This window comes from Sesamum indicum, linkage group LG11 (assembly GCF_026168435.1).
Source record: "Sesamum indicum cultivar Baizhima isolate 11 linkage group LG11, ASM2616843v1, whole genome shotgun sequence".
Taxonomy (NCBI): Eukaryota; Viridiplantae; Streptophyta; class Magnoliopsida; order Lamiales; family Pedaliaceae; genus Sesamum; species Sesamum indicum.
The window spans coordinates 1,722,364-1,745,679 of NC_142667.1; the positions used below are offsets into that span (position 1 = coordinate 1,722,364).

Here is a 23,316-nt window from a genome sequence, read left to right on the forward strand (position 1 = left end):
ATGAGATGATGATGTTAGAGTGATTTCATACAAAAGATTCCAACATTAGTTTATTGACCATCCTTCCCAATTTCCCACTTGTTCTTCTCACCCTATTAATCAACTCCCTTTCATGTCCTATGTTCCTCTCCTCATCTCTCACTACTTCACTATAAACAAACCTCCCCATCACCATCCTGTCTTTAATCTCAACAGAATGCCATCTGAACAGCGATCCTTTTCTTTCTTACAGCACCAATCCCACATTCCACCTCAGTTCATATGGCCCGACCACGAAAAACCCTGCCCCCATCCTCCCCCGAGGCTTGACGTCCCCCCCATAGACTTGGGAGGCGTTCTTTCGGGAGACCCTGAAGCTGTGTCTAATGCCGCTCGGCTTGTGGATCAAGCGTGCCGCAAGCATGGCTTCTTTCTTGTGGTGAACCATGACATTGATATGAAGCTTGTAGATGAAGTTCACAGGGGGACAGATTTCTTCTTCGGAATGCCACTTGAGAAGAAGGAAAGAGCTCTGAGAAAAATCGGTGACCATTGTGGCTATGCCAGTAGCTTCACCAATAGATTCTCCTCCAAACTTCCCTGGAAAGAGACGCTGTCCTTCCGATACAGCGCTGACCGCCACCTCTCCAACATTGTCGAGTGCTACTTCTTGGATGTAATGGGGGAAGATTATGCTGCATTCGGGTATGAAATATGTATGGAATTTGTGCAGCTCCTTTCTTCTCCACCCAACCCCACAACTGTGCTTACACGTTTGTTTTTGTGGTTAATTTTATTAGGAAGGTGTGCCAGAGGTATTGTGAAGCGATGAACAGTCTGTGTCTGAATCTGATGGAGCTCCTAGGCATAAGCCTTGGAGTTGGAGGAGGTTATTTCAGAGACTTTTTTGAAGGGAATGACTCTATAATGAGATTAAACTACTACCCTACTTGTCAGAAACCTGATCTAGCTCTCGGGACAGGCCCTCATTGTGACCCTACAACCTTAACTATCCTTCATCAGGATGATGTTGGTGGGCTTCAAGTCTATGTTGATGAAAAATGGCATTCCATCACTCCCAACCCACAAGCTTTTGTCGTCAACATTGGGGACACTTTCATGGTAAGCCCTCGGACAAACTCAAGATATAATATTAAATTTCTTACATCATATATATATATACCATCTTCATAATGACCATGTAGTAACTTCACATATATATACACGGACAGAGAGTGAGAATTCTTTAGTTCTGGTGACCATGTGATAATTAAATTCTTCTATAATTATAATAACTAATTAATTTATAACTTATAATTATTATAATTGCTTAATGTTTTCATTCATGTTCATATCTAAATTTAATATATTAGTCTTTGTAATGTACTTTTTTTTATTTTATATTTTTATTTTGATATTTAATATAAATATGTTTAAATATAAAAGAATTTATATTTTTAGAAGAAAAAAAGTGCAAAACATTAATTTGACCATAGTAATTTTATATACAATATAGGAGCATCTTAACAAAAAAATATCAAATTATCCAAAAAAAATCAAGTCCAAACGCACTTCAGACGGGTGCATCCCATGCACCTTTTTCTGCTGCTGCTAATGATGCATAGTTTTATTTATGGTTGTTGCAAATGAGATAATGAGGTTTATTGCAGGCTCTGTCAAATGGGATTTACAAGGGTTGCCTACACAGGGCTGTGGTAAACAGTACAACTCCAAGGAAATCTCTTGCATTCTTTCTTTGTCCAAGAATGGACAAAATTGTAAGCCCACCTAAAGAACTGGTGTCTGAAGGAAATCCAAGAATATATCCGGACTTCACATGGCCAGTTCTGCTCGAATTCACACAGAAACACTACCGATCCGACATGAAAACACTTGAAGCATTCGTCAACTGGCTTCGACAGAAACGTATCCATTCGAGCTGAGCAGCGGCAGTCGATAGCAGAAAAGAGCTGCCACAAGGGGGGAAAGAAGAGGCCATGAAGATTAGTAACATCATGTCAAAGTCAAGAATCAGTACACTGTGGTGGGGTACTCAGATGAAGAAGGGAGCTTAAACTAATGGAAATTAGAATGAGAGACAAGTGTTTGTGTGTTGTGGAATAAAGTGAATTTTCAGAATTTTTTATCATCATCTGCTGAACAATTTGTTCTCATCAACAAATATGTTCAGTCAACTCTCCCCCCATGCATGACTAGCACAGTTCAATCCGTACCGATATTGGTGGTACGGTTTAGGAATGTATAGGTATCCCCCATAGGGATGCCCCTAATTAAGCCTACCATCAGCTCTGTAATCAAAAGTTATGGCCATGTTTTGTTGGTTCACTGTGCGGTCGTTCGAGTTCGAGTTCAAATTGAAAATTTGTACTATTGTATAAATAAGATCCGGACTTATCCGATTTTGAGATGTTACGATTGTTGACGACTATGATCTTTATATAAATTTTTCGCAATAAATAATTTTGATTTTTTAAAAAGTTTCAAGAAATAGAAAAACAAAATACAAATTCCGTACAAAGTTATGATGCATCAAATAAATTAAACACAAGTGTCACGAGTGGGACTCTTGTGAGAGCAATTAGGGAGTTTGGTGGTCTCACACGTTGAAATATGTATAGTGGTACAAAGCATGACATTGTTAGGTTACGATAAGTTGGAATTTGATAATATCCTTAGTTTTATATGTCCAAAATTAAATAATTCCAGTTAGTATGAGACAAAATATGTTGCTTAAATTTTTTCTACTCATTTCAATAGAGATAAATGTATTTTTAGTTCTCAAATAATTTAAAATTATCAATAAATTTTAAATTTATTGCTTAAATTTATATATTTTCTTTTGAAGTTGGAAGAAAGATAAAAAAAATTGATGTATTATATTACAACTCAAAAAACACTACAAAATGGGAGGAAAATAGCAATTTATTATGAATAATTTATATACTTTTTAGAATTTTACAAGATATTTTTATGAACTAATATTGTCAATGGATTATTTACTTTACTGACCCTCATAATTTATTTATATTTTTTCAAATGTATTCTTTTTGTAAAAAAAAAAATCAGCAAGGGTATAATAGTAATATTTACCTCACGGTCTAAGGACTACATAGTTATTTTCCATTTAACGGGGTATTTTTAATTTTTCAAATAATAAGGAATTTTTCATAATTATATCAAATCGCATAAAAATAATTGTAATTTACCCTTAAATATATGAATACCATACATAAAGAGGACTCGAATTCTTCATCAACTAAATTAGATCTCATCAGCAACATATGCACATCTTGCTATTAAAATTTCTTGAATTTTCCTCCACTAAGATCTAGAAGTCAAAACCTTCCTGCCACAAACTCTTTGGGACATCATATAAAGTTGGAATTCTAACATCCTGAAAAATCTAGATAGATATTCTTGGGGGACTAATAAAAAAATGAATTTTTTTTTACTCAAATCGAGTTCGGGTGAATTAAACTAATAAGAGAGTAAGTGTGATACACTTATTATGTGATTGATCACTTTTTTTGAACTATACACCAATTCACCTGCAAGTATATTGCAGCTGTCCTATAATTAGTTCGAATCCAACCAAACTCGAATTGAATTAAAATTTTAAAAAAGAAATTGAAGAAAAATAAATTGTTTTAACATGATTCAAAATTGACCCAATAAAAATTGAATGGGTGCAAGTGGTGATAGATACATAATGTTTGAATTCGTTTTCTAAATCTTTTGTTGTGTTTTGTGGAGGTAGAGAAAGAAAAACAAAGATAAATAAGTGTGTGTTAGAGATATTATGTATGTTTGGATTTATTTTTAGAGATAATTTAAAATAAGTATTGTATGTTTAGTGTTGTGTTTTGGGAGACAAAAATTACTATTCATTGTCAAATCATGTCTGTTTTATATATATTTATGTATATGTATGTGTGTATATATATATGTATGTATTTATGTTAAAACAGTTTAAAACACCTAGATAAGGTGTTTTTGAATAATAACAAACATTAAGTATATTTTGACTTATCTCGAAAATAACTTGAAAATGAAAACAAACATAGTGATAGTCTCTTTTATGTTGAGTCTCTAAATTGGTGGATGTGAAAAGCAAATATATATTCTTCAATGGATTCCATATATCATCACACTGTTCTCCTTACATATTGTTTGTGTCATTCATCAATTTGGAATGAAGTGAGTGACCTCCACCATTTTGGTGGAGTTTTTTTTTTTTTTTTTAACTTTTTGATTCCCATGCATTGAATTTGTTTCCAAGTCCTTCTCAAAAAAATTAGGGGTATAAACGAATCGAATCCGAAAAAATAAAATATTTTAAATAAAGAGAATTTGATTTTTTTTATTTTTTGAATAAATCAATTACAATTATATTATGATCTCGATTACCATAATAATTATAATAACTGATAAATTAATTATCAATATTAAATCTCTATATTCAGTCAATTCTGTAGTACTACTATTAAAGTCCTGGGGGATGGGGTAGAGAAAGGGGATAATCTAATGGTTCGAGCACAAGAATTTCTCTATGGGAGGCGTCAAATCTTGGGTGTGTACGTGTGTTGAGTACATGAGTGTAATAAAAACAAAAAAAACTACTACAATTAAAGTTGCAAAACAACCACTACAAGAAAATGACTCAATAGTTATGAATTTTTTTTTTTAAAATTAGCACCGAGTTAATTAGCAAGTAAAAGTTTTGCTGCTATTAATCTACATTATCTAATATATATATTTTAAATAATTTGTCGCTAATTAAGCCATTTTAGCAATGAAAAAAAATGAGCGACGAGAGTTTTACTTGTTAATTAGCTTGGCGCTAACTTTTCTTCATTGCTATTGAGTCATTTTCTTTTAGTAAATCCATACATTGGTGGAATTCAAACTTATAATCTTATAGTCGTGGGGTTTGAAATTCGGTAATTAAGTTAAGCCATATTGGCATGTTTGATCAGACTTTAATATTATGGTATGGTTAGAACTCATAAACTTATAATCACGGGTCTCAACTTCGCCAACTAAGTTAGGTCTCATTGGCATGTTTGATCAGACTTTAACATTGTGTTTGAATTATTAGACTTAAAGTCGGAATATTATTTTAAGGTTTTTTTTAATGGAATATTAACATATTCCAAATTATTTTATTATGAATTTGACATTCTTAGAACCAAATCCAGGACAAGAAAATAAATCAAATTATGTACATACTTCATATTCTAAGATTGATTGAGAAAATATGAATTTGTAATTATTGAACGAGTTTCAGATAAAATTTTATTCATGACTGATGTACTTGTTTTTCAACATTTTTTACAGTCTATATATTAACTATTAAGAATATATATGTCGAATATTTATACATATAGAAAAATAAACAGAAAGCTCTATGTAAAAAAAAAAATATAAAAAATTATTTCCTGTATTTTGACAATTAAAGCAAATTGTCCTCCTATTCGGGAAAATTTGCTTCATTTTTCAAAATATAGGGGGTAATTTATTAATTCTTTTTCAGGTTAAATGCAGTTTACCCCTCCGTGATATGTGAAATGAGTAGATACCCCTATGTGAAAAAAGAATCAGCAAATTACTCCCCCCCTCCCCCCTCCCGTATTTCAAAAAGTTTCAATAGCGACACCTGAAATATGAACGCGTATCAGGGATACCATCAAATATTCATGGCGGAGAAAGATCGAGATAAAACATCTTTTATAATTGAGAATGATATTTATTGTTACTATGTGATGTCTTTTGGTTTGAAAAATACAGGTGCCATGGAAGTATCGTTGGAAGTATACGTGGATGACATGTTCGTAAAGAGCAAGAGGTCATAGAATCATCTGCTACACCTGAAACATGCGTTTGACATAATGAGGACCTATGGCATGAAGTTAAATCCAACAAATGCATTTTCGAGGCTAGTAGAGGAAAGTTCTGGGTTACATGGTTAGTGAAAGAGGGATCGAGGCGAACCCTTAGAAGATAGGGGCAATAATGAAGTTGAAGTCACCTACAACAATTAAAGAGGTGAAGCTCACCGGGTAAGATCGTGTCCATCAATTGCTATATTTCTCAATCCGCTGACTGAAATTTACAATTCTTTAAAGTACTGAGAAAAACCAAGGGTTTTGAATGGAATGAGGAATGCAAACGGGCTCTGCAAGATCTAAAGAAATACTTGACCTTGCCACCATTACTAGAGAAGCCGAAGGAAAATAACTTTTGTACTTAGCTGTTTCAGAAGACGATGTGAGTTCGATTTTGGTAAGTGAGGCTTTAGGGGTATAGAATCCTGTGTATTATGTCAGCAAGATGCTGCAAGGAGCGGAGAAGAGATATGCAGAAATTAAAAAATTAGCTTTGGCATTGATTGTAGCTGCTCGCAAGTTGCAGCCTTACTTCCAGTCACATAAGATAGTTATGCTGACGAATCACCCGCTAAAACATATTATGGCCCGACTGGAGGCATCAGGAAGATTAGTAAAATGGGTTGTGGAGTTAGGAAGATATGACATTGAGTACCAAACTAGAACAACAGAAAATGCCCAAGTGTTCGCAAACTTCATGATTGAGCTTGCAGGAGAGCCAACTCCAAAAGAACAAGAAAGCTGGATGTTGCATGTAGATAGTTCACTTAATGCAAATAATGGGGGAGCAGGAATACTGATACAGGGTCCAAACGGGATCGAGATCGACGTTGTTGCTAGGTTATCCTTTCCCACCACCAATAACGAACCTGAATACGAGGCTTTAATACTAGGATTAGAGTTCGCTTATGAGGAGAAAGGAATTTAGAAGTGTACACAGATTCTCAATTGGTGATGATGCAAATTGAAGGAGCTTATAAAACTAGAGAGAAGTCCACGATTTTGTATCAACATAGAGCCAAATCTATGATGTCAAAATTGGATAAATGTGCATTGCAGCAGATCCCAAGATGTGAAAACGATAGACCGAATACATTGTCTAAGTTCGGAGTCATCATGTCGGGTATAAAAGATCGAAGGGTCACAGTGATGACTAGGGAAACAGTAGCGATTAAGGAAATTTCAGAGGTGCAGTTAGTAGATGAAGCTAAATCGTGGAAAGAGGAGATCGTGAGATACTTAAGAGATGGTGTCTTACCTGAAGATCCCATATTTGCTAAATGGATGAAATTCAAAGCTACTCGCTTCACTTTGGTCGCAGATCAATTATATAAAAGAACAGTTGACGGATCATTGTTGAAGTGTTTGGATGATGAAAAGGCTAATTATGTGATAAGAGAAATTCATGAAGGAAGTTGTGGAAATCAATCTAGAGGGAGATCGTTGGCTCAGAAGCTTATGAGGCAAGGATATATCTGGCCGGCCATGGCGAAAGATACAATGGAGTTTGTGAAAAAATGTGAAAGCTGTCAGAAATATGCATCACTCATGCACCTATCGGCAACCCCGATGGAACTTATCAAGGTGGCATCCCCATCCAATCAATAGGGTATTGACATTGTTGGACCTTTTCCTCCAGCACCAACACAAGAGAAGTTCATAATTGTAGCGGTTTAGTATTTCTCAAAGTGGGTCAAAGCTGAAGTGGTAGAAAAGATATCAGAGAAGGAGGTAATTAATTTTATTTGAAAAAATATTATTTGCAGGTTTAGGATTTCTACGGTATTGATATCAGACAATGAAACCCAATTCTAAGACAAGCAGATCGTGGCTTGGTGCAAAAAGCTGAAGATACAATAGAATTTCACAGTTATGGGAAATCCACAAGCAAATGGCCAAATAGAAGTAACGAATAGAACCATCTTACAACAGTTGAAGACTAGGTTGGAATCAAAGGGGTCGTGGGTCGAAGAATTACCTAGAGTGTTATGGCATATCAGACGAACTCCGCGAACAGAAACAGGTGAAACTCCTGTTTTTGTATAGTTTATGGTACTGAAGCAATTATTCCTGCAGAAATCGGAGAATAATCCGAACGAGTAATGGCCTACAACTCCACGACCACTGGAGAGGAGCAGATTTTCAATCTCACTATAATCGATGAAAAGAGAGATGCAACCTATGCAACGGTATTGGACCACAAAGGAATGATGATGAAAGTTACAATCAAAGGGTGAAACCAATGCAATTCCAAGTTGGCGATTTGGTGTTGAAAAAAGTCGAAGTGTCCATGCATGTTGGCAAGTTAGATTTTGGATGGGAAAGACCATTCAAGGTGGTCAAAATCAAGAAAAAAAGGACTTATAAACTCCAAGACATAGGAAAAGACATACCTCAACCTTGGAACGTCCATAACTTGAAGAAATTTTACACTTAGGCAAGGGAAAGAGCATTTTTTGAGCCTGAAAAAGGCTGTAAGATGTAAATAGATATGAAAAAGATCGCTATATTTTGAGTCTGAATAAGGGGATCAGATAGATCTGAAAAAGATCGATATTTTTTAAGTCTGAAAAAGGCTGTCAGATGTAAATAAATCTGAAAAACTCGCTAATTTGCGAGCTTGAAAAAGGCAATCACATAGATCTGAAAAAGATCGATATTTTTTTAGCCTGAAAAAAGCGATTGGATAGAAATGAATTTGAAAAAGATCTCCCTTTTAAGCCTAAAAAAGGCAATCAAATTTGTTACCATATTACAAGGTCAGACAGTTCTAGCATCGTGCATATTGGCTCATTCTTTTGTAGGATTGCAAAGTCGCTCAACTTCATTCCAAAATGATCTGGGAAAGATAAGGTGATAAGGAAAAGTGGTTATAATTAATGCGAAGATGACCTGACCTGAAAAATGTCGTTTGTTAAGATTAAAGGCTTGAACATCGTTTGTTAGAAGAAGATCACTTATTAGAACTCATGATCTGGAAGAGACCGTAATCTGAAAAAAGAAAAAAAAACATTCATCTACAATTATTGATAAAATCATCATGGAGATCAAAAGATTACATCAACAAGTTTGACCAAAAGTATTCATCGTATCAAAGGTTATAGATCGAAAAACCATCTGCTTGGTAAATAGTTCAATCCTAATACAGACGGTTGTTCAATCTAGCAAAATCCAGGTTATGGATTTAAGGGTTCAACTCATGTTCTCAACTTCATTTATGAGGGCAGCAAACTCATCGTCTTGGGACTCTTGGGTCTCTTCCTCCTCGCGGTAGGGCTCGAGGTTAGCATCCAGCGAGGGATCGAGCTGGTTCTGATCGAAGCCATCAGCGAACCCCTTCAACTTAGTTAATTGGGCCCTGCGCTTCTCAAAACCGTCATTGACAAAATTGGCAGCTTTGGTCTCCACGGCTACATGGAATGCAGGGGCCTTGAGAAAGTCGCGAGCTCCCTGAAGTCTTGCCTCGCGAACATTAGCTATGAACTCATCTGATTGGAGATACTCCTCTCGATCTTCAATCATTCCCTCAATTTTACCAACTTGACCTGCAGAGAACCCCGCATCCCTTCCCTCAGTGAATGCCGTCTCTCGCACTTTGGCGACCTCAGAGGCTGAATTAGATAGTTGATCTTCCAGTTCTTTGACTCTCGCCTCCAAAACAGCATGCTGACTTTCTAGGTCTTTCTCGTGAGTAACCACCTCGAAAAGCCTCTTCCTGAGTTCGCAGATTTTGGGATTCAATAAAATTTGCCTTCGATAAAAGCATGTGCATTTGAGGGAAAAGCTTCGATTAAAAGCAGCAGCCTGTAATATAAGGGTTAAATTCTGAAAAAAAAAATAATTAAAGCTGAAAAGAAAGAAGTAATGAATCACCTGCATGAGAACATGAGCATGGTGTTCCTCGAGCCGAGTATGAGGAGCATTGAGGAGAGTGGCCTAATTACGAGGTAGACAATAGGCATTGTACAACTCCCATGAGTCTTGCTCCACTTGATATGTAGTATAGAGTTACGATCAGATATTTTCTAGGTAGGGATAAGTTTATCCCCCTCCATATCAATTGATCGTTGATTATCGGCCTCAGCTCCTCCCGAGCCTCCTTTCACCATTCAATGATTTTCTTGAGAAAGACCTAAGTTTTTTCCTCCTCAGATCGCGTGGCTGCCTCTCTCTCCTGCCGCCTCTCGGATCACGATTTACTCTGTTTGCTGAACTTAGTGGAGCGCGAACTCTTATTGTAGCTCTTGTGCTTTCGCTTGCGCTTCTTAGTCAACTAGGTCCCGCGGTCGCCTCTTTAGGGATCGGGGAGTTGTCCTTTGAGACCACAATATCAACACTTGTTGAAGGGCTGCCAGCAGCAAGCTCAGGACGGGACCACCTGCTGGGCTATCACCACTTGCGACCTCGATTGGACTCGGATCGATTGAGGGCAGTCTAGTGTCAGGGGTAGCGATGTATCCACCCCCAAGGTCACAGGAGCGACCTAGCAATGGAACCACCATGCATGACCCAAAGTTCAAGTGCAATCCGGGAATTCATTGCCACGTTATTTGTGAACAGAAATCCTTGCCAGAAAGGATTGAAGAATTAACATAGAAAATGAAAAGGAAATGAGCATGGTAGTCACCTAAAGAACCCCTAATTCAGAGGGGCGCTGGAGTGAGATGAGGTAGCCATAAGACTTCTTATCCCAGAAGTTCACCGATAAGCAATGAGGCTGTTAATTTTATCTCCTTCCAGCCCCCCTCCTTCAGTTACATGTTCGAGTTTGTCGACACTCCAATCACAACGAAAAGACAATTCTTGACGAGGAGGAGGTCGGACAAAAATAAACCTCTCTTTCCAAGGACCAATATTAGATTTTTGATTATCTAGATATTGACAATCTTTGCGAGCAGATAAATAGAAGAAACCTATATCGTCGGACCTCTTGAAGGTGGTAAAAGAATACAATGACTAGAAGTTATCAAAATTGGGTTCCAAGCAATGAACTCGCATTATTATAATAAATAGAATGATATGACTGATGGAGTTAGGGGATAACTGAATGGGGCAATGGTTTAGACCCTGAAGTATATGGGCTACTGGCAGCGCCAAAGGAAGACGTACCAGCTTCAATATGAAGAAGGGAAAAAGAGCAAAAACCTTGAGGAGGACGGTGCATGCGATCAAATGCCCTAGGGATGATGTCCTCATAACCATTGGGAATATAATACCTTTCCTTAATGTGATGAATGGAGAGTTTTATAATACTAACAACACTAGCCCAAGGGCTCCTCCTACTTAATATTTCCTGAAATTTAACATGTGTGGGTACTTCCTCTTGTGCAGAATCTATTAGACGATGTTTAAACTTAGCAATCCTAAAGGGACCTATAGGTGTTGGGATCGCCTCCCCTGATCGTGGGGAGGTCACAGAAGACCCTGAGTTAGAATTGGATCTAGAGGAGTTAGAAGAATACATGAGTACCTTAGAAAGTTGTTCGAGGTCGAAGTGGAGTAGGCAGCAAGCTCTAGCAGGTAGTGGAGACGGTGAGTGAGAATTTGAAACTGAAGTATATATATAACTAACGGTATGAAGAAATGCGTCAGTAAACAACCATTCAGATGATAACACGTGGAGAAAAGAGAATTGAGGCGACGGTTCGAACGAAAGGTTATGACTGATCACCTTCTTAAAGGCAATTAATTACACTTAGAAGAAGTGGAGCCTATTGATGGGGATTACCCTTATTTCATGCCAAAAGGACAAGAAAGCCCCTCATTTAATGGCCAAATAGACAAAACTCGCAGGATCCGCGTGCCCGGTTGCGGGTCGGGTCTCCGGAGCCTGCACCCGTGCCAGGACCCGCAAGTCTATCATGATAGTAGGACAGGCTCTTAACCGCGCGATAAAAGGTAAAAACACCCAGATTGTGACACGTGGCTCAGTTAACTCTATACATTTGGGCTTTATAAATACCCAAATATAAATCATTTGAGGTAACTTGCACTTATTACTTTGGATCGTACACCTTTAAATCACACATTTCTATCTCGATCGGAACTAACTTGAGCATTGGAGGGCGTCCCCGACTAGCCTAACGTGCATATTTTAATCCTCAGCACCCATTAATGATTTGGAGAGAATACGTGGCTGATTCGGATCATCTCAAGGAGGTAGCATATTTCGAGCCGGATCAATACTTATTTATCTCCATTTTTATCATTCTATCTTCACAAAACACTAAAATACAATCTAAAAATAATATTGTTGGTACTATAACAACTTCCGTTAGATATTTTATTAGAAGATGCCATGCACGTAGCACTTGGTCATTAAAGATTTTACATTTTTTATCTCATTAATAGATTAAGGAATTAACATTTTTTATTTAATTTAAGTATTTATTAATTTTTTCTGTTATGAATAAATCAAAATTATTTTTAATTTGAAAATTTTATATTTTTGAATTATTTAAATTAAATTTATTGGAATGAAAAGTTATAAGTTTTTTCACTATTAACTTTTGTAGAATTGTAAATCTTAAGTTTTTTTCTCCAAACACTTCATTTTCAAAGGACAAAATCATAAAGACTTCAAGAATCATAATTACATTTTCAGTCCCTAATATTTACAAAATGGAGACAAACATTGTGTTTTCTTACACTATCAGACTGTATTTTCTTCGACCTAACTGTGAAAAATCTACCTCTTGGTTCGACCATTACACGACACGACCTGGCCACATAATGCAACACCCCTGTGTTCTGGTGTTTCGTTAGTTTTAATACTCGATTTAACGATAGGACTAGATTTATAATTTTGTAAAGCTTAGGGATAAAAACAAATAAGTGGCTATATATAAGGACCAAAACATAATTTTCCATAATTATATGCAGAGAACAATAGATTAAACAAGTTTGTGAGCTTTTTGTCATAGTGAAGCTCAAGGGGTACTTTTCAAGAGCCCTCAAGAAAATTACTGCTGCTAATTATCATTTTAGAATTAATTTTAATAGGTAAGTTTCATGAGTGATCCTTAAATTTTTGGAAATTATTAAAAAAAAGAAAAAACTAAACGTGTCCAAAACGTATTTGACCTGCCTCTAAAGTATGTCGAACCTGCCAACAATCGTGTCCAAGTGTCCGACACTGTGTCTTTTTATTTGTTTATATTTTCGAACACGCAGATGCTGTGTCCGACACATATCTGATGCATATCCGAGCCATGTACCTGTTCGTGTCCGTACACTGCATTGAGTAATTTTTTAAAGTGTCCATACATTATACCATGTAATTTAGGGGGTCGCATTTTTGTCCTGCACAAATTGATTGTTGCAATGTAATCTCGTAATTTTAAAATTTTGATAATTTTAATAATTTTTTATTAATTTGATCAAAAATTTATACGTGACTTGCACATGACATAATCAACCTAAGGTAATAATTTATAACCTCCCTAATATTTTGATGTAGTATAGAACCAAAGAAAATATATTCTGATCTTTTCATGCTGTTTAGAAACGATAATAGATCGAGTTTGAGAATAATTTGATAAAACTTGGTGCCTGACCCACTAAGATTTTTGTGGCATTGAGATCCAATTTGGATAGGAACCCGAACCCGAACCCGACTAATTGGATCCATCAAATGCACTTGATAATATTAGAAATATAGTTTTAAAGATTAAATAAGATATACAAATATAATATAACCAATAACTCACATATGCTTCTCAAAAGAAATTGACATTATGTAATTACTCATTTATATATTACCAAAAGTTAAATATTTTTAGGAAAAAAATAAATAAATATACTTTATCATAACTTTAAAATGAAATATATTAAAAAAACCATTATGCAATTACTCATTTATATATTACCAAATTAATTAAATCTTTTACATGGAAGTTTCTTGTCTATTTATTGCATTAATTCATTACTAAACTTTGAGTCCGTAAAATTAAAATATTGAACTACTTAACTTACTAATTATATTTTACTTTATTATAATTAAAAGATATCTTTTTCAATTAAGAAAATTTTAGTTAAATTTAAAATGAAAAATTGTTAAAGAAAAAAAAAGAAATTCGTTGAACTAAATATATATATATAATAAGGACAATATTATTTAAATATTTAATTGTAGGTTATAAGTGTTACATTTGTTAGTTTAAAAAGTAAATATTACATTAAAACTAGTTTAGAGGACAAAGTCATGTATTTAATCCAAATAAAAAAAAAATGTAATATTTTAACCATTGTAGGTGATGTTGGAGTTTGGTTTCAAAATTTAAAGCTCGATTTTCTTTAACACCGGTTACATTTTAGTACAAGAAAATGACACAATGATTATAAAAAAATTTAATATTAAATCAACGTGGAGCTAAGTAGCTAGCAAGTAAGATTTTTGTTGACAATCTATATCGTTTAATATATATTTTAAACAATTCGTTGCAGAATTCTTCATCAAGTAAATTTTTCTTGTTAAATTCATTAGTAAGTAAATTTGTTGTTTTAAATAATATAATTAAGCAATGAGATTTTACTTGCTCATTAGTTCGATGCTATTTTTTTTTTATCGTTACGATTATGTCATTTTCTTGTAGTGTTTTCAAAATCTTTCCCAAACAAAATGGCATTATTCAAAATTTAACCCGAACCCATTACTATCCCTCTTTTGCAAATATACTTTACGTTATAAATATATCCCCACGACCCTTTGGCCTTCAAAAAGAAACTGTTGGGCGATCTATGACTCTTACGAGTGTAAAGTAATTCTTTAAAGTTATTATTATTTATTTATTGTAATATACCTAGACCTCAGGACAAGTATCAGTACAATTAGGCTTAATATATAACGCTCCTATTGCAACCAATGTTGATACTTAAAGTTTTTTAGAAATCCAAAATTGTTCTGGTATTGTCTCTGCTGAGAAGAGCCCCAAGAGAATATATATACATCCTAATACTCCTATATACATAGAAATAAATCTCCTAATCATAAAAATATTCCGATATCTCCTAAACATAGAAAATAGATACTGTATCTCCTAATCATAGAAAATATTCTTATATCTCCTACATAAAATATATATTGTACATAATAGACAGATATTTACAAATTTTGAGATATTCTAATACCCCCTCAAGTTGGTGCGTGAAGATTGAAACACCCAACTTGCCGGGAAGATACACAAACTTTTGTGTTCCAAATGACTTAGTAAATATATCAGCAAGTTGCTCCGAGCTACGTACATAAGCAGTTTGAACATGTCCATGTTGAATCTCATCACTAATACAATGATAATCAATTTCGATATGCTTCGCTCATAAAACATAGGATTGATACCAATGTGTAAAGCTGCTTAACTGTCACAATACAAGAGCATAAGATGAGAGTGAATAACAACCAGAGACAACAAAAGATCCTTGAGCCATTTCAATTCACACACAGGGCTAGTCATCGAGTGATACTCAGCATCAGCAGAAGATCTCAAAATTGTATGTTGCTTTTTAGTCTTCCAAGAAATGGAAGAAGTGCCCAACATACCAAAATATCCAGTAAGAGATCATTGCGTTATAGGTTAACTTCCGCAATAAGAATCACAATAGGCATACAATCGAAAATCACTATCAGCACGTAGAAATATTCCTTGTCCAGGACTATCCTTCAAGTAGCGAACTACTGGTGAAGCCGCTTCCTAGTGAGCCTCCCCGTGGTTGTTGCATAAATTATGCTAAGATATGAACACTAACTCAGGTCGAGTAAGAGTCAAGTAAATCAGTCTTCCCACCAATCTTCAATACTTTTCTAAATCGGTCAACAAAGTAATCTTTCATAATGCCAAATGATGATTTTATTCAATAGGAAAACTAGATAGTGTGGCACCCAATAATCCAGTTTCACTGACAATATCCAAAGCATATTTGTATTGGTAAAGAAAAATGTCTTCCTGATTCCGAGCCACCTCTATGCCAAAAAATATTTCAGTGTTCCCAAAATCTTTCACGTGGAAACAGTGGAATAAATAATCTTTAAACTTCTGGATGGAAACTCCATCACTTCCGGCAATAACAAGATCATCGATGTACAGCAGAAAGCTCAAATGTATCTTGTCTCGATCGAAAGTGGACAATGAATAATCAGATTGAGATTGAAGAAATCCATACCGTTTCAATCCAGTCATCAATTCCGCAAACTAACATCGAGGGGCCTGTCACAACCCGTAGAGAGAATTTACATAATTGACAAACTTTCCTAGGTTGCCTAACATATTCAGGTGGCATCTTCATGTACACCTCTTCTTCTAAATCACCATGCAAGCGTGCATTATGAATATTCATCTGATGGAGTTCCCATCCTTTTGTTGCTGGTACTGAAAGAAATATACAAGCAGTTATCATTTTAACAATGGGAGCTAAGGTCTCATGTAATCGATTCCTTCAATTTGATTATTGCCAAGAATCACCAATCGACACTTATAACGTTCAAATGAACTATCGGAATTATATTAGTTCTTGTAAACCCATTTACATCCTATGGCTCTTTTTTCCGGTGGCAAATCCACCAAAGTCCAGGTCCCATTAGCTTCAAGTGCCTCAATTTATTTTTTCATGGCTTCTTTCCACAGAATGTCCTTATGGCCTGGACGCAGGAAGTAGGCTCCGTTTCGGTTGTGACAGCTGCTAAGAAAGACCGATGTTGTGGAGAGAATTTATTACAATTTACATAATGTGCTATAGAATAGGAGGTATGTGTGGATAGAATTAGATTGGATGAACATGCAGGGGGCTTAATTGTTGTGCGGTATATGTCATAAATTCTTGAAGCCAAGTAGAAACTTCTTTTGTTTTACGACCACGTCCAAGTTGTTCTGAAACAGATTCCACTAAAGCCTCAGTGACAACCTCCCCTCCCCCCCCCCCCTATCATCGCTGTCACTATGAGTCATGGTTGATTTCTCAAGTGCCTCACTTTCTTCATCCTCATTTGCTTCATTATTAGTTTGGTCCGTGATGTCTAAAGAAACACTCTCCACAAGGTCTGGTTGGACTACTTCCTTACTAGTATCAGCATATGGAAATTCAGATTCAGGAACACGTCTCTAGATACAAAATACTTTCCTGTATCAAGGTCATAAAGTCTCCAACCTTTTTTTCAAATGGATATCCTACAAACAAACAATGTTGACTTCTGCTAGTAAACTTGTCTTTCTCCTTATTCAAGTTTTAAGTATAACATAGGCACCCAAAAGTTCAAATATGATTATAACTTAAGGTCATACCAAATAAGAGCTCATAAGGAGTTTTTCCTCCTAATAACTTAGAAGGAGCCCGATTAATCAAATTTTCAGTTGTCAAAACACATTCTCCCCAAAACTTAATGAGAAGATTGGCCTAAAATCATAAAGCTCGAGCCACATTTAAAATATAGCGATGTTTTAGCTCAACACGACCTTTTTTGTTGAGGTGTTCCTACACATGAGTTTTGGTGTAAAATTTCATTTTAAGAGAAATAGGTATTCAAGCATACAAATTCACTCCCATTATCACTTCTGACTACTTTTTCACATATTTTACGAAATTGTCTTTTAATAATGGCAAAGAAATTACGCATGTTACATTCCACTTCAGTTTTGTCAGTCAACAAATATATCCACACACTTCTGAAAAAATCATTAACAATGGTAAAAAAATACAAGGCCCCATAAGAAGCATTAACAAGATAAGGTTCCCACAAATCACAATGAATTAACTCAAAAATTTCAACTGCTTTTGTATCGCAAAAACAAAATCTTCTCTTGTTTGTTTAGCTTGCAAACAAATGTCATATGATTTATTCTTCACAAAATCATTACCAAGTTCAATTTGAGGAAGTAATTTTACAATTTTCATAGACAAATGTCCCATCCTCTTATACCATAATTCAGAAGAACCTACACAACTTGCCTTACATGCTTGGACTGAAACTTTGACCATAGATAATAAAGCCCCCTGCATTGTTCACCCGCTCCAATCACCATCCTCGAGGTGCGGTCCTGTATAACACAGACTTTATCAGTAAGTTGGACATCGCAATTAGCACCAGAAGCAACAGTGTCACAGATATTAGATTGCACTTCAAATTTGGAGCATAGAGAACATTATCCAGTTTGAGATACTTTCCTAAGCAGACTGTTCCTTCAATGCCATCACATGTTCTCCATTCGATACGTCAATATGACTAAGAACAGGTAAGATAAATTATAATAACTCAATAACTCATCTAAAGTGAGACAAATACTCATACATCTAGTGTGACCCGAACCCATGACCTCCAACTCGTTGATAGGAGCTCAGCTTCAACCTTAACTACTAAATTAAGATATTATTAGTGTTAATAATGTGTTGTATGTATGTATATATATTATATTTGATGTTGGAGTATATATGTGAAGATTCTTGCTGTCCAGAAGGTGACAATGCAATTACAACGCTGCTGCATTTTCAATTTTTAAATCATAAGACAGTTTTGTCACGTTAATATAATGCAAGAAATGCTACAATTATTTCTGTAACCCTTTGAATTATAATCAGTAGTTGATCTGTGGCTAAAGAGTCAGGTCTCCAGATATATATATATAGCTGGCGAATGGATGGAGGGACATGTGATCAACTTGCCTAATATTTTGATCTCAACAAACATATATAAACGTTCCGACTGTTTGAAGCCAATAAGGGCAACAATTAATGTGATGCGGCTGATCAGAGTGATATAAATGAAACAGCATATAGAGGATAATTAATTGCTTACACAATTAGAGGTGTTAAGCCCGAAAATCCTAATTCACATCTGGTTGAACTTGATTCAATCATATGACAAGTGTATTATATTTATTTTGTGATTGATTTAGTTCGATGAAACCTAATTTGAGTCAGAATTTTTCGTCTTAAAACTGTCTAAAAATCCTTTGACCCGGGCATGTTCTGTATGTAAAAGCACTATGATACGACCATCATTGGAGCAACGGGAAGACCGGAGCCTGGTTTTCTTGAGCTGCCTACCTTTGAAACGAACGTAATCGTATGTGAGTAGAGTTGAATTTGAATCTCCTTAGCTTTGGACCTAATTATAGGCGTTTAATTTCTTTGATATTTTAGCTGCTATTTCTTAATCATTGCGTATAGTAATTTACTCTCCTATATATTTCATAGTAATCCAATTGGCTGCCCTGAGCTTATTGAGATGATGATTAAGGGTAGTAGGCCCATATGATATTACATTACTATTTACAAACTATATATATATTGATGATATAGGGAGTGTTTGCAAAAACTTTTGCTTTTCGAGAAGTGAGATTTGTAAAAAAAAAAGTTGAAAATTGTAGTAAAATTAAAAGTGGGTAATGTTTGTAAAAAAAATGAAAAATAGATAAAAGCTAAATTGGATAGTGTTTAGAAAAAAATCAATTCTAAAATAAATTTAATTGATGAAAGACTGTTTTTTCCCTATGTGCTAAAAATATACTATTTCTCTGCTTATTATTTCACTTGTTGTTTGTCACTAATAATTATTTTTCCATAAAATCTTATTTCAATTAGTATTTCATATTTATATTTCTAAAAATACTAAAAAAATATGTTTAATTTAATAATGCCCCCACTAGGTAATATAATTATTCATTCACACACAATAATTTTAACTTACATGATTGCAAAAAATAATTATTTTATTAATTAATCAAATAATAATATGTGCACGAAATAATATAATTAGATTATATAGCACATAAAATATAAAAAATTTAAAATATTAAATATATAAAAGTGCAAATTTAATTATTATTAAAAATTAAATTATATGAAAATCCCGATATCAACTTTAAATATATAATTTAAAAAAAATAAAAATAATAAAATTAGATTAAGGTTATATAATAACGGTAAAATATTAAAAAAAATAAAATTAAATTTATTTACAAAAATATCGAAGCTGCTAAAAGTACATCCCAAGAAGCTTCTAACTTTGGGTTTAAAAGCGTTTTTCGCAGTCATTTCAAAAGCAAAAACTGACGTCCAAATATTTTAAAAGTGGTTTTAAAAAGTCAAAGCTGAAAAACGTTTTTCTAAAACGATCACAAACATTCCTATAAGCTACTTGAAATGAGGCTGTAACTTGTAAGAAAATGTGGGCCAATTTTTCAGTTGAGCTAATCTTGAAGAAGTGCTCATATGTTGGGCCTCACTCACCAAGTAAACCTGTCTTGTTACTCTCACCCAACCAAAATCAATGTCCAAAATCAAGGCCTTTTCGCTCTATTTCTTTCTTTCTTTTTATTTTTAATTTTTTTTTTGGTGAAAAATAAAGATAAGTGTATGATCTTTTAGAGTTTTTAATATATTTAATTTTATATTTTATATTAGTGTAAAATAAACAAAGATAAATAAAGACACACTGAATGGTGTGTTTTCTGAATACATAAGCAAACATTCCAACACTATGTTTTTGTATTTTTCGAAACAAAATAAAACACATTCAATATCTGTTTTTGTATTTTTACCCCTTATTTGTGTGTTCTTTTTATTTTTTTATTTTTTTATATATAATATATATATTTATACACTTATATTTATAATATAAAAGAGACATGATTTTATTATAAACAGTGATTTTTGTCTTCAAAAAATACAAGTAAACATACAATATTTATATATATGCATATATATATGTATAAAAATATATATATAAAAGAGATATGATTTGACAATGAACAGTGATTTTTGTCTTCCAAATCCTAACATTAAACCTACACCACTTATTTTACAATATTTTAAATTACCTCAAAACACAAATTTAAACAAACTATCTATTGAACACACTTATTTATCTCTATTTTTCTCTCTTTATCTCCAAAACACAAAATAAAACACTCAAAATATAAATCCAAACATTATGGAAATGTTTTCGACCATCTTTCAGACACGAAGAAAATGAAAACAAACAAAGCGCATAGCTTTTGATCTGGATAAAATGGATGAAGATCATTGTGTATGTATTTACAGAGAGCAAATTCTTATTCGGACCGGATTAAACCAAACCTGAACCAATACAAATTCAATACACTTTTATCGTGTCATTGGTGTACAGTTTAGTGTTAATACCCAGAGCCAATCCAGTAATTGAACTCATAATTCATCACAAAATCACTGACTCAAGAAACCCAAACAATGATGCATCATCATTCACAGGCCATCAGAAGCAATAAAGATCTGAGAGTACTCCATAGCAACCAAGAAACATGTGATACATACCACCAGACGAGAGGTCCGAGTCCATGACTCTACTCCTCCGGAATAAGAGAAAGCAAAGGTTTATTCGAGAAGAAGGCCTCCAAATTCCCACACATAAGTTCATACAAATCCCACATTGATTCCTCTGTGAAGACAGCAAAGTGTGGCGACAAAACCACATTGTCGAGTTCATAAAGCTCTTTAGGGACGCTAGGTTCATTTTCAAACACGTCCAGCCCAGCACCGCTAATCTCTCCGTTCTGCAAACAAGAAACCAGTTCCTTTTCATCTACCACAGCCCCACGCGCAATATTAACAAGTACCCCTTCCTTTCCAAGAGCCAAGAGAACCTCCCGGTTGATCATATGATGAGTTTGTTCAGTTAACGCACAACAGATCACGAGTATATCAGAGTTAGCTGCTAATTTGCAGATATCGGGGTAAAATGCATATGAAACAGATGGCTTTTCCTTCCTTGAACTATATGATATTGCACAGCCGAATGCTTCAAGCCTCTTTGCTACATAAAGGCCGATGCTTCCTAGTCCCACAATTCCTACTTTCTTGCCTCCCAACTACAATATACGGCGTTATCTCATCAGTAACTAGGCATAACAATAACAACAGTTCCTTAGAAAGTCCAAGTGCTGCAACAAAATAAGCAACCTACTAATCACTTTAAAAGTACAGCTGATGAATTATATACAATGGAGCAACATCCTAAGCCAACTCAAGACAATGTGAGAGCAAATTGGTTCTCAAATATTAGATGTAGTCCAACGTTTCATATTAGTTGTAAACGAACAGCTTGGGTGGTTTGTAAGTCTCAAGGTCTTCTCTCCTTAGCGAGGCCTTTTTGTGGTACTGAAGCTCTTATAAAATTAAAGCAGACAATACCCGGTGAAATGAAAACCGATCGAGTCGCAAGCTGCTTCATAGTGGAATATTCTAATCCACAGCTCAACACACTCTTTCACAAACTTACTTTGGATTCTTTATTACCTTAAACATACTCCATCTATCAGAAATGAAAGTTCAAACATGGAATTTTAGATGAAAGTTGAAAGAGTAATTGAGTTAGAAATGTGAAATCATTTGAACGAAAATTTCACAGTAAGAATTAGAGTTCTGAGGCAAACTTTCTCTTGGAAACGAATGATTATTAGATTAAATCATGAATTTGAATAAATTTAACAAATGGTAATTTCAAGAAAACACCAAATATGAAATATCCATCCATACATACATACATACATACCTTGAAGCCAAGAGGGTAGGCTCCCTGCACAGGCCAAAGCCCACTTTTCACAAACCGATTGCCGGCGCTGATTCTCCGCAAGACATCAAGGAGGAGCCCCACCGCGAGGTCAGCTACATCAGCGGAGAAGATACTGGCAGCATTAGCGACGGCGATACCGCGGCGGCGGCACTCGACGAGGTCTATGTGGTTGATGCCCGCACTCGTGGTGACCACCAGGCGTATTGAGGGGAGATGGTGGAGCACAGACGAAGTGAATCGGAAGCCACCGGAGATGAGGGCCGCCTGCGTGTTCTGGGCCCCGGCGGCGAGGAATTGAGGCAGGGAGAGCGGCGACTCCCATGGCCGTAAAACTCGGAATCTTGAAGAGAATTGTTTGTCGTATACTTTGAAGACGGACGGTGGGCCGAGGACTATGATTTCCGGCGGCTGATGAACCTTGAATGGCTGATGTTCAGCCATGAAAAAATCGTTGAACTCACTGTGACCTCAACGATTACTGATCTCACTCTAATAATAATAATAATAATAATAATAAACTTAAATTAAAAAATGAGAGTTGTTAGTTTTTAAATAAATATAATTAAGCTAAGTCCAACATAAATTTTTCATGCAGCATCTGATGGAGTTATTTAATTTTTTATTAATAAAAATAATAATATATTAATATAATTATATTTAATACTATAATGTTATTATGTCTAGTCGTGTTTTAAAATCACAACTAGACAATAAAAAATTAGCAAAAATCAATTTTTTGAACAAGTCGCGATCTGTTGATGACTATAAATGTGGGATAATTTATTACAAATTAATATTGCTATATGTGTATTTAATCACTTTTAGTTTCTATAAATATTATAAATTTATTTTATATAAATAATATGCGTATGTGAAATATTAATATAATATGCA

At 34.8% G+C, this 23,316-nt stretch overlaps 3 protein-coding genes across 3 annotated transcripts; 2 read left to right on the forward strand and 1 right to left on the reverse strand.

Annotated features, from left to right (window-relative positions):
• LOC105173204 (gibberellin 20 oxidase 1-D) lies at positions 1-2,407 on the forward strand. The gene is made up of 3 exons (XM_011094884.3): positions 1-684; positions 780-1,101; positions 1,650-2,407. Exons 1-3 carry the CDS (start codon positions 113-115, stop codon positions 1,920-1,922), a joined length of 1,167 nt encoding a protein of 388 aa, XP_011093186.1. The 5' UTR covers positions 1-112; the 3' UTR covers positions 1,923-2,407.
• A 4,507-nt stretch (positions 2,408-6,914) lies between these two features.
• Positions 6,915-7,493, forward strand: LOC105173267 (uncharacterized). Its single transcript, XM_011094954.1, has one exon. The coding sequence runs from the start codon at positions 6,915-6,917 to the stop codon at positions 7,491-7,493; it is 579 nt and encodes a 192-aa protein (XP_011093256.1).
• Positions 7,494-20,844: 13,351 nt separating this feature from the next.
• Positions 20,845-22,915, reverse strand: LOC105173205 (D-isomer specific 2-hydroxyacid dehydrogenase family protein). Its single transcript, XM_011094885.3, has 2 exons — positions 22,402-22,915; positions 20,845-21,718 (listed from the first exon to the last, which is right to left on the reverse strand). Exons 1-2 carry the CDS (start codon positions 22,861-22,863, stop codon positions 21,194-21,196), a joined length of 987 nt encoding a protein of 328 aa, XP_011093187.1. The 5' UTR covers positions 22,864-22,915; the 3' UTR covers positions 20,845-21,193.
• Positions 22,916-23,316: the final 401 nt, after the last annotated feature.

Bases quoted from the DNA above. Each gene is read 5' to 3' on its own strand.
- LOC105173204 (XM_011094884.3), top strand. From the start codon at position 113: ATGTCCTATGTTCCTCTCCTCATCTCTCACTACTTCACTATAAACAAA. The intron at 685-779 runs GTATGAAATATG...TAATTTTATTAG, and splicing joins GAAGATTATGCTGCATTCGG to GAAGGTGTGCCAGAGGTATT. The intron at 1,102-1,649 runs GTAAGCCCTCGG...GGTTTATTGCAG, and splicing joins ACATTGGGGACACTTTCATG to GCTCTGTCAAATGGGATTTA.
- LOC105173267 (XM_011094954.1), top strand. From the start codon at position 6,915: ATGTCAAAATTGGATAAATGTGCATTGCAGCAGATCCCAAGATGTGAA.
- LOC105173205 (XM_011094885.3), bottom strand. From the start codon at position 22,863: ATGGCTGAACATCAGCCATTCAAGGTTCATCAGCCGCCGGAAATCATA. The intron at 21,719-22,401 runs GTATGTATGTAT...CGTATATTGTAG, and splicing joins CCTACCCTCTTGGCTTCAAG to TTGGGAGGCAAGAAAGTAGG.